Source organism: Peromyscus leucopus, chromosome 14, assembly GCF_004664715.2.
Source record: "Peromyscus leucopus breed LL Stock chromosome 14, UCI_PerLeu_2.1, whole genome shotgun sequence".
In the NCBI taxonomy this organism is placed as follows: Eukaryota; Metazoa; Chordata; class Mammalia; order Rodentia; family Cricetidae; genus Peromyscus; species Peromyscus leucopus.
In genome coordinates, this window is record NC_051075.1 from 33,857,914 (window position 1) to 33,869,929 (window position 12,016).

Sequence of the window (12,016 nt, forward strand, 5' to 3'; positions counted from 1 at the left end):
ATTGCCAAGGCTATTGGTAGCTCTCCACAAACTGACGGTAAACCCTATTATTGGAGATAACACCTACACAAACTCACTTAACATAGAGAAATCTAACTGGTACCTTCCTAGAATCTTCATTCCTAGACTAGTATTCATGGTACTGGAAGGTTCTCTACATGTTACCAAAGAAGAAAGGCAAACACTAACCCAGCTACAAACCTTTTGATATAAAAGAATAACCTGCATGTAAGATATGTGGATGGAATTGCACAAGCTTGTGGGAGTTACCAACCAGTGTCTGATTTAAGGCTCACTTCACAAGATGGAAGCCATACCCAAGGCTGCTGGAGTGACCAAGAACCTGATACTCATCCAAGGACCTAGGGTAAACCAAATACTACTGCTCTACTAAAAGAATACTGCCATAAAATTTCTCCTAATGATGTTCTACTATAGATCAGTGCCTTGCTCAGCCAAAAATCAGAGAAGCTAGCTTCTGCAGCAAATGGGAACAAATGCAGAGACCTACACAGGCAGACAATATGCAGAGAGAGATGGTTGGAACAATCAGCCCTAAATGGGATGCCTCCACCAAATCCCTCCCTTTAGAGCTCCAGGTGCCCTTTGAAAGAGGAGGCAGAAAAATTTTATGAGCCAGATGGAAAACACTAAGAAAACAAGGCCTTCTAAATCAACAGGATAGATGAACACAGGAACTCACAGAGACTGAGGCAGAACGCACAGGACCTTCACCAGTCTGCAGAAGATTGGGTCCTAGAGCTGAAAGGAGAAGTGGACACATGCCTACATCCATCCCTAACTGAGACACTATCTCCAACTTGTATGTGAAAAATTAGTGTTCTCCAAGGAAGTCTCAATGGGGAAACAAACCACTTTTAAGGGTAGGCATACCCAGCAGTACATGGCCAACACAAAACAAATTATGGTACCTCTGGAGGTTTTCTGTCTCCTAATGTTAAGTCGGGCCATTTTTGGTTTTTCCCCTACTTTACAAGTACTTTGCATATTTATTATGGTTTCCAGTTTGAAATTGTTATGGAATTCTTGTGTATGCAAATGTGTCTCTATGTCTTCATGCATGTCTTTGGCACTTTTTTTTTTTTTGGTTTGGTTGTTTTATCATATTCCAAACTGTATGTTTTTGTTCTGTCTTATTATATTTTATTTTACTATCATTCCATAGGGGGGGAAATGAAGAAAAAAAACTGCTGACTAACCAACTCTCAATTCTGCCATCTTTTCTGACCTCCACCAGCCATCAAGTCCTGTTTGTTGATTTCATTTGTTTTGGCTTCACTTCAGTGATTCAAACTTCCAGCTAAAATAAAACTTTCTGGCAGTCTGTGTCCTGTCTATCCCACCAGAGACAGAAAGGGGAATCGCTCCTGTTAGAACCAAACCTCTGTGTAAAAGCTGCTGTGTAACTCACAACCAAGTATAAGAAATACACCGCATCAGGAGGGTGGACTACACAGCTGAGCTGGCTGGGTACGAGTATAGGCTATCCAACGACATATTAAGGAGTCAAGACCTGGCATCCATCAGACTGTGTCCCTCAGCCATTCTTTCATTCCCAGGATATTGTAAAATAGATGGAGTGCATTAGTCAGTCCTTGAACTCTAGCCCTCAGAGAGAAGACTAAATGAAAAATGACAAAAACCCCCTGAAAGAGTAACTAGACTCATTCTCAACCTTTCAGATGGAACAGGTCTGTAAAAAACAGGCTATAAGAAGCCTGAAAACAATGTTTTAGTTAGCTAATCATACTTTTGTAAATAAAATGATAAACAAACAAAAAAAATAGTATATGAGAGTTCACATCTGGGCAGCATAAGGCAATTCCTCATAATGAGTCATGTATACAATATTTAATAAAAATAGAGACTAATTTTCCTCAAAAAGAACTCACAATGGAGATGACAAAACAAAATTAAAGAGACATGAATATTACAACATTGGCTGGCCGGTGATGGTGCACTCCTTTAATCCCAGCACTGGGGAGACAGAAGCAAATGGGTCTCTCTGAGTTTGAGGCCAGCCTGGTCTACAGAGTGAGCTCCAGGATAGCCAGGGCTACACAGAGAAACTGTATCTCAAAAAGAAAAAAAAAATAAAGAAGTAAAAGAGAAAAGAGGGTATACTGAAATACAGAATAGTAAAGTCACAGAATCATTTTTAAACATCTGGAAGCTGAGTAGCATTGTGACAGGAACAGATATATACTTAATACCAGTGTCAATTGTTAAAGATTGGCAGCCATTTTATGTCCTTACCATGTGATTACTTTCGTTTTTAACCAGCTTCCGATGTGTTCAGTTATATAACACATCTGCTTTAAACAAATTCCAAAATTCGTCTTCACTCCATGATTTTGTGAACACATACCTTAGACTCCATCCCACCGTTAGTATTCTTTATGAATGATACAATCATCTAGCTATCTTCCCTGTGGTTTACAACTTAGCTATAAAAATATTGGCATTTTGTTTATTGTGGTAAAAAATTTCTCCTTTAATGCATTTTTTACTAATTTTTAAGTTTCTTCATATGCGTACAAAAGTATTTTGATCATCTTCGTCTTCAGCCCTCCCCTTAACTCCTTGCAGATCACTCCTTCCCCTCAACTTCCCCCTCCAACTTCATCTTCTTTTTAATTTTTTTTTTTTTTTTTTGGTTTTCCAAGACAGTGTTTCTCTGTGTAGCTTTGCGCCTTTCCTGGATCTCACTTGGTAGCCCAGGCTGGCCTCGAACTCACAGAGATCCGCCTGCCTCTGCCTCCCGAGTGCTTCTATCTACTATTAAATGAGACATTTTTTCAAATTTATAATTAACAGTTTAACTTTTGACCACACTCACTATTTTCTGTACTATTAGATTTATATATTTGTTCTTTCAGTTATGTGAATGTGTGTAGATTATATGAGGTGAGAGCAGGTGCCCACAAAAGACATAAAAGCCAGTCAGGATCTGAACTGGAATTATTGTGGTTGGGAGCTGCCAGATGTGGGTACTAGGAACTGCACATCAGTCCTCTGTAAAATGAGGAACAGCTCTTAACCACTGAACGATCTCTTCAGTCCCTGTGGTGGTTTGAATAAGAATGGCACCCACAGACTCAGGTGTTTGAATGCTTGGCCCACAGGGAGTGGCACCATTCGGCGGTGTGGCCTTGTCGGAGGAAGTGTGTCACTGCGGGAGAGGGCTTTGAGGTCTCCAGCTATGCCCAGTGTGGCACACAGTCTCCTTCTGCTGGCTGTGGATTAAGATGTAGAACTCTCAGCTCCTTCTCCAGCACCATGTCTGCCAGCACACCACCATGTCCCGCCACGATGATAATGGACTAAACTTGTGAAACTTTAAGTCACCCAAGTAAATGCTTTTCTTTATAAGAGTTGCCAGAGTCATGGTCTCTTCACAGCAACAGAAACACTAAGATAGTCCCCACCTCGAGTATTTTAAGTGTAAATTAAGTGATTAGATACACAAACAAGTTATAATGTTTAAGGCAGGCATGATTGGTACTAAATAATGTCTTTACGCTCAATCCTTAGCTCATTAATGGCATTCTAAGAATCAGAAAGCCCTTAGCCGGGCGGTGGTGGCGCACGCCTTTAATCCCAGTACTCAGGAGGCAGAGGCAGGCGGATCTCTGTGAGTTCAAGGCCAGCCTGAGCTACCAAGTGAGTTCCAGGAAAGGCGCAAAGCTACACAGAGAAACCCTGTCTCGAAAAACCACCCCCCCCCAAAAAAAAAAACCAGAAGAATCTTGTCGTGGAGGCTGTGGTGTGGTCCCTTGAGTCACAGTTTACCCTTTCATTTTCACTTGCAAGTGTTCATTGCCATGAGTCATTGGCCTGGTTCGAGGCCTCTGGCTTCCACTACACCATAGACAACAGGTTCTAACTAGAGTTCCTCTTGGATATCCCGTTGTTGTCCTGTGTCTTAGAGATCCTGCTGTTTTGGATCTGTAGGTTCATTCCCTTCACATGCTCCAACAGTTTATAGATGAAGTGGATGTTGGGGTGGGCCATCTCACTGCCCTGGTTTTGGGCCTAGGTGTAGCTGGATTGGTCAGCTCCATAGCTGCTTTCGCTCATCCTCACTACCAGGCAAGCGCTCCAGCTCTGCCTTGGCTAGCTAACCCAATGCAGCCTACAACAAGGAGCGCCACCAGTTCTCCTGCTCTTGGGCCCTCAGATCCGGGGCCCCTCACTCATACCGCCAGGGCCAGATCTGTTTTTCCCAGGCAATGTCGGGGGGGGGGGGGGGGGGGGGCCTCACAGCAGTGGGCCTTACCCCTCAGGAATGTTCACGATGCACCTGGGAAATATGGCCCCACCCCTCACCATAGGTGTGTACCTCATCTAGGAAGCACACTAGAGCTATCCCAGGGCCAGTGAAGGGTGGGGCTGGCTCAGCACAGCATGGTTCCAATGGCTGCGCGAGCGAACCATGGACCTCTCCACAGACCCCAGGTGCAGCGGGACCACAGACCCAGACATGGCCCTTGGCAGCAGCTTGAACCCAGACACCATCATGACCTGAGAGGCAGCAGAACAGGCCACCCAAATCAGCATGGCCCAGGGTAGGACATGGTCCTTGAACACCAACGAGGTCTGGGGTGGCCGGTCATCTGCTCGGCCCTCCATGACAACAGGAGCCCTGTTGCTGTAGAATCATTGACCTAGTCCTGGCTATCTGTAGCAGTCCCATCCTGGATGACACCATTGCCCCGGGTGACAGCACAAGCCACTCAGATCAGGATGTCCCTGGTGGCACCCTGGCCTTCAGATGCCCTCAAGCCACAGGTTTCGGCCCAGACCCCAGTTATCTACGTGGCCTTTGGTGGCAACATGGGCCACAGACATCTGTATAGTCCCTTGGCTGTGGTAGGACCAGACCCAAATAGTAAATAACTGTTTTTTGCACTTCTGAAAAAATACAAATATATGAATATAGGTTCTAAATTTCCCACTTTGAATAAAAATTTTAAAATAGAGCCTTAATAAAATTTTTCTGCAGTCCAACTGTCCTCATCAAATTTTTCAAATAAGAATTTAACACCCTCAAATCCAAAAATCATATGATTTAAAAAAAAAAAGTAAGATCTTTGAAGATGGGTCAGTGTTCAAAAAGGCCTTGTTGAACAAACACAAGGACTTAGACTTGATCCTCAGAATTCATGTAAAAAACTAGCAGGTATGGTAACCACTTGTAACTCCAGTATTCGAGAGGAAATGATAGGGGACCTCCGGGGCAAGCTAGACTGAAAAAAATTGGTGAGCTCTATTTACAACACAAAACATCAAAATTAAGGTGGAGCCGGGCGGTGGTGGTGCTCAGTGGTGGCGCTCGCCTTTAATCCCAGCACTCGGGAAGCAGAGCCAGGCGGATCTCTGAGTTCAAGGCCAGCCTGGTCTACAGAGATCCAGGACAGGCAGCAAAACTACTCAGAGAAAACCTGTCTCAAAAAACAAACAAAAAAATTAAGGTGGAATACCCAAGGCAGGCTTCTCACTTAAATATGTGCATATACATGTGGTAAACATACAGGCACATACCCACATGTGCACAAAGTCCTCTCCCTAAATCTCTGACACCTACCCAACAGTTTTTAACACGATGTCAAATCTTTTGTTTTCATATCTACTAGTATTTTAGATTTTTTTTTTGTTTTTTTTTTTTGTTTTTTCGAGACAGGGTTTCTCTGTGTAGTTTTGCACCTTTCCTAGAACTCACTTGGTAGCCCAGGCTGGCCTCGAACTCACAGAGATCCGCCTGCCTCTGCCTCCCGAGTGCTGGGATTAAAGGCTTGCCCCCCCCCCCCGGGGTATTTTAGATTTCTTTTGTGCTGGGGAACAAATCCAAAGCCTTGCATATTTCTGTACTATCACTGACCTACACTCCTTGTCCTATTTCCACAAGTCTATATGCATAACATTACTACTAATCTTGAGAACAGACAAAACCAAACAAAAAAAAACTTATCCATAACTCTCTACTTATACATGTATTGAAGGGAGAGCTCCAAGTCTCAAGATTCTTTTTAACATGTTTGAGAGTTTTGAAACTAAAAAGAAGGCTGAACAGCAAAAACCCAAAAAATATTATAGCTAAGCAAGGGCTTGATAGCTTGTATCATTTTGTATTTTTAAGGCAATTTTGGTTTTTAAGATTGTCAAAATTTAAAAAGGACTGCACAAGAGTAAAAGTATCCGGTTAAAGTTTACCTTTATTAACTGAATATGATGTAATTTCCTAGACAGTTTCAAGAGTTCTCAGAGCATTAAGTGAAACATCAGGTAAATACTTATGTTGGAGAGCCTTTTTAATGAACATGTAATTTGTTGAGAACTATCTATAACATGAATATTGTCATTGTTTAACATTAGTAGAGGAAAACCGAAGGCCTTATTTCCAGGATCAAGATTCAGAAATCTCAATCAGAGAACAGGTACAGCAACAACAAACTAAACAGTATAAACCTGGTAATTTTAAGTTATATCGTTTCTAAAATAAAATAGAAACTACCCGTGCGATCAATGTAACTCTAATACAGGGCAAACAGCAACAGATTACAAACGCTCTCCCAGGCCCCCTCAGAGCAGATGGCTGATTTAGTGTCATTTTCTCTTCTTTGTTGATTCTACCGGGACCCAAATACAAGCAGTATGAACTCTGTTGTCACCTATAACCTTTCTGTGATGAAGAAAAGATTGGATCGTTGTCTCCTGAGTGCAGGACAATGTAAGGCTTGTCTAGAAAATCTTTTTTTCAGTATACCCAACTGTTCTAAGATTGATAACCTCGGGCTACAGGTAATTCTAAAAATAATATTGACAAATTTATAGCAAAACAATCAAATTTAGAAATAGGCTAGTTTTAAAGAGGATACACTTGAAATACAATTTTCATGTTTAGAAATATAATTTTCATGTTTAGCTTTCTAGAAACCATTTTTCACACACATCTTCCAACTCCTCTAGCACTCCTAATCAAAGATAATAATAGTTATCCTTTATGCCCTCAGTAACCAAAATGTTTGCCATACTGCAGTATACTCCAAAAAATTTTAAAGTAGCAAATGTGTTCTCAAAACTGCAGTTTTCTGATTCCTCAAACAAGACAGGTATTTTCCACCGTAATGTTCCGTAAGATGCAAACTAACCTTCCAGGCGCTATAAACGGAATGAACGTTTTTTCCAAACTATAACCGTCCTTGGTTTCTTCTTTTCTGGCGGCAAGGTCCTCAGGAATGCAGGGCCCGCCACTTGTCCAGGGGACCCCGTTCGGGGATGTACTTGACTCCGCAGCCATCGGGGATGAGGCGCTTCGCCGCCACCTTGTCTTCAAACTCATCGGCGTTGAACTTGGTGAAGCCCCACTTCTTGGAGATGTGAATTTTCTGGCGGCCCGGGAACTTGAACTTGGCCCTGCGCAGGGCCTCGATCACGTGCTCCTTGTTCTGCAGCTTGGTGCGGATGGACATGATGACCTGGCCGATGTGGACCCGGGCCACGGTGCCCTGCGGCTTCCCGAAGGCGCCTCGCATGCCGGTCTGGAGCCTGTCGGCGCCGGCGCAGGACAGCATCTTGTTGATGCGGATGACGTGGAAGGGGTGCAGCCGCACGCGGATGTGGAAGCCGTCCTTGCCACAGCTCTTGACCATGTACTTGTTGGCGCAGATGCGCGCGGCCTCCAGGGCTTCCGACGACAGCTGCTCGTACTCGTCCGACACCATGTGGCCACAGAGCGGGAACTCGTCCACCTTCGCCTTCTTCCGACCCAGGTCGAAGATGCGGATCTTGGCGTCGGGCACCCCCCGGCAGAAGCGGGACTTGGGATACGGCTTGTTCTTACAGTACCGGTAGCAGCGAGCGGGGCGGCGGCCCATGGCGACGGCGGGAGCCCCGGCCGCGCGCCTCCACCGCCGGCAGCAAAATGGAGGCCGGCTCGCTCGCCCGCTGGGACCCAGGGAGCCTTGCGAGAACCATAGAGTGCCGAGGAGGACTTGAAGCTAGACCGTTCCCGCCCCGCCTCCCGGTCACTCTGAGCCTGCGCGGGCCTCAGTGGGCGTGGTTTGGGTGGAGGGCTCAAGGGCTTCTTTCAGGTCAATGAAAGCAAGGGGCGAACCTCAGAGCAGCAGGGTGTCTGCTTCTGTCCGTGTTGATCTCCTTGCATTTGCAAGTTTGACTTCGCAGTAGGTTAAAGAAAAACTCTCCTACACTTAAAAACCTGCCTCCGGTTACTTGACATGTCCGGTTGGTTTGCAGTTTGGCTAAATAATAATCGGCTTTCCAGAGTTTGTATATCCCTGAGTTTTGTAGGTCAATTCTTTTTTTGTTGTGTTTTTTTCGAGACAGGGTTTCTCTATAGTTTTGGTGCCTTTCCTGGGACTCACTTGGTAGCCCAGGCTGGCCTCGATCTCACATAGATCTGCCTGCCTCTGCCTCCCAAGTGCTGAGATTAAAGGCGTGCGCCACTGCCACCAGACTGGTTTTTGGTTTTTTGAGACAGGGTTTCTCTGTGTAGTTTTGGTGCCTGCCCTGGAACTCACTCTGTAGACCAGACTGGCGTCGAAATCACAGAGATCCGCCTGGCTCTGCCTCCCGAGTGCTGGGATTAAAGGCGTGCGCCACCGCCTGTTTTTTTTCTTCAGGGTTTTTTGGGGTTTTTTTTGTTTTTTTTTTAAGTAGAGCAGCAGTTTTCCTGCTTCATCTGCATGTATGGCTTGGCATGAATGCTCTGATAAGGCCCAGAAGTGAGAGCAGTGGGAAGGTGATGAAGATTTCGTTTTTTACGGATCATATGGTAGTTGCTTTAAAATAGGAAATTTACTTGGCCTAAGGAAATGATTTTTTTCCCTCAAAATGGTGTCTACAAAGTTGACTGAAATGCCTACTGAATGTTTTAACTTAAGGTTATTGGTGTTTTCTAATGTTAAAATGACTACAAGCTGTAAACAATATGTTCTAAACAATTTTTTCATTTAACTAATAATAAGTTTAATTTTTTGATCCCGATGTTTGGTTTTTGTAAGATTATTGAGACATGGACATGGAAAGAGAAGTCACAATTTGTAAACAAAGTGCACTTTTTTCAGGTTTTTTTAAAATTATTTTTATTTATTATTTATCCTTTACGTTATTTCACAATCCCATTATCTTCTGGAACAAAACACTTCAAGTATGACTTTATCCTGATAGTCCTTTTTTTTTCTTAAATAGAGAAGAACAAATACTCTATATAGTAACTCTTGTCATGTAAAGATTTGGAGAATACCCGTTAGGATTCAATTAAAACTTGGAGTATACAGAATTTTCCCACAGAAGTTTGAAATTCTTTCTTTTTTTTTAAAGATTATTTATTTATTATGTATACAGAAGAGGGTGTCAGATCTCATTACAGATGGTTGTGAGCCACCATGTGGGCGCTGGGAATTGAACTTAGGACCTCTGGAAGAGCAGTCAGTGCTCTTAACCTCTGAGCCATCTCTCCAGCCCTGAAATTCTTTCTTTTATGATGATTAACATTACTTTTGGTGTTTAGACTTGAGAGACCAAAGAGCAAAAAAATGCCTCGGTCTAAGCCCCTAACTTGTACAGGTTGTATCATAGCAGCCCACTTCCTTTTTTTCCTAAATGGTAAAGACTGTTCTTAAATTGACTGAGCTTGTAAAATTTGCTAGAACACAAGATAGCAGGTCATAAAACTAACTGCTATTTCTGCTTTTGTAATCAAATTTGCTTACTCTGCTCATAAAGATGACTAATTATATATGCATTAAAATTAGACCCTACCTACATATAGACAGAGTACATGTATATAATCTTGTGGGTTTTGCCTTTATAAGCCCTGGCTTGATATGGCTAGGGGCTGTATCTTGGGAGCACTTTCGGGAGTAGTCCTGGCCCCACATTGGATGCCAATACCTAAATAAAAAGCCTCTTACTAAAATTTATTTATGGTCATGGTGAATCTCTGAGTGACTCCGGACTTACACTTTGTTTCCTCTTTCAGTCAGGTGGTCCAGGACTCTTTACTATGTTCTTGGGTGATAAAACGGTGTGCTGTCTCCACCCTGGGCTTACAGAATGAGAGGAGTTAAATGGTACTCAGTGTCTCATTTTAGATAAATGTGCAAAGGAGGAAAAGAAAATGACCCCTAAGATGCTGTGTCGAGTCCTGATCTAGACAGAGGAATTGTCAGAGAAGACTAATCATACATTCTATATAGTAACAGTAAATCGGACCCTATATATGGGAAGGCCCTGAGTACTAGGAACAGGAACTCTTTAAACTAAACTAAGGCTGCTGTAATTCTAAGGAGCTTCACATATCACAACTCAACCATTTTACATGTTAGGGGGCCTGGTTAGCATGAGGCTATTGAAGAGCTTTACACAGTGTTCTCATTGACTAGAGTATGATGAATAGACCTGGCCGATCAAAAATGTATGGAAGGATATAAGAAGGATATACTTTATAATGCTGGGAGAAAAAAAAACAGATGATAACTGGAGCATGATTTAGTACGTTTTACCTTATGAATGTGTACGGTGTACCCAGTATCTATCATAAACTCAGGGGAGAGAGGAATTACTTGGTTTATACATTTCTGAGGTAAAAGTAAAATGACTGATCAGAGTCCATGTGATATTAGGTACTTCTACCTGTCCTCACCTTGCCTGTGTTTCCAAAATTATAGAATGTTCTTAACAGAATGTGGTGTCACCATCAGGCCTACCTAGTAAACTTCTTCAAAATTCCAAAAGTCACCAACCCTGGGGTATTTGGCTTGTACTGGTTCTAGCATTTGAAGTGTTAGGTCCTGCAAAACACCAGGAATGCTTCTTTTCTTTACCGTACTCATGCACGGAGCCTCTTCATAGCTACAAGATGGAGTCAGAAGGTGGGGAGGCAAAGTGGGGGCCAGGCTGACATCCTTCCTGTATACTCTTTTGCTTAGCCTTAGAAATAGTAGAGGAGAGCCCATGAGAAATTTATAAACCAAGGAATTCTCTCAATTCTAGAATTTCAGGGTGTTACCTACCCTGACACCATAGTACTGTTGTCCACAGTGTGTATTATGTTAAGCCAAAAACCAAAATAACCAAAACACACACATACACTCACACACACACACACACACACACACACACACACACACACACACAAAGAAAAACATAAACGTGCCTTTCTTGAAGTAGATTGAAGCAATTATGGGCTACACAGGAGAAATTTGAGGCTTCTTATTTGATTTTTTTTTTTTTTTAAGTGGGGCAGTTCAAGACAGGGTTTCTCTGTGTAACTTTGGAGCCTGTCCTGGAACTCGCTCTGTAACCCAGGCTGGCCTCAAACTCAGAGATCCCCCTGCCTCTGCCTCCCAAGTGCTGAGATTAAAGCCATGTACCACCACTGCCTGGCAAAGTTCTTAATTTAATAAATGCAGAAAAAGATTAAGAAACAAAGACATTAGTGCCATGGAAATAAAAATGGACTAAGGAGATAGTTCTGTGGGCAAAGTGCTTGCTGCACTGGCCCAGCCCAGCTTGATCGGGATTCTGGACAGGGTCCCACGGGGGAGGACCAGAAATGTAAAAGAAAGAAAAACAATTATATCAAGCCATGTGAGAGGCCTCATGAGAGGTATGAGTTGCCAAAAAAAAAATATTGAATTCTTACTAAATATCCAGATGGATAGATAGATCCTTCCATCTTACCAGATGAGCTATTGGGGGGTCAGCAATATATGCCAGTTCCCCATCTTTTATCACTGGGGCAGTAATAGTGCTGATGACCAGAAAAAGGGGTGTAGGGGAGTATACTTTTTTACTTATCTTTTTTTGTTTGTTTGTTTGTTTTTCGAGACAGGGTTTCTCTGTGTAGCTTTGCCTTTCCTGGATCTCGCTCTGTAGACCAGGCTGGCCTCGAACTCACAGAGACCCGCCTGCCTCTGCCTCCCGAGTGCTGGGATTAAAGGCGTGCAACACCACCGCCCGGCTTTTACTT

The 12,016-nt window shown here is 43.2% G+C and overlaps 1 protein-coding gene across 1 annotated transcript; it reads right to left on the reverse strand.

The window, feature by feature from the left end:
- Nucleotides 1-6,218: 6,218 nt before the first annotated feature.
- Nucleotides 6,219-7,992, reverse strand: Rpl10l (ribosomal protein L10 like). The gene has a single exon (XM_028859303.2). It carries the CDS (start codon nucleotides 7,896-7,898, stop codon nucleotides 7,254-7,256), a length of 645 nt encoding a protein of 214 aa, XP_028715136.1. The 5' UTR covers nucleotides 7,899-7,992; the 3' UTR covers nucleotides 6,219-7,253.
- Between the last annotated feature and the right edge of the window lie 4,024 nt (nucleotides 7,993-12,016).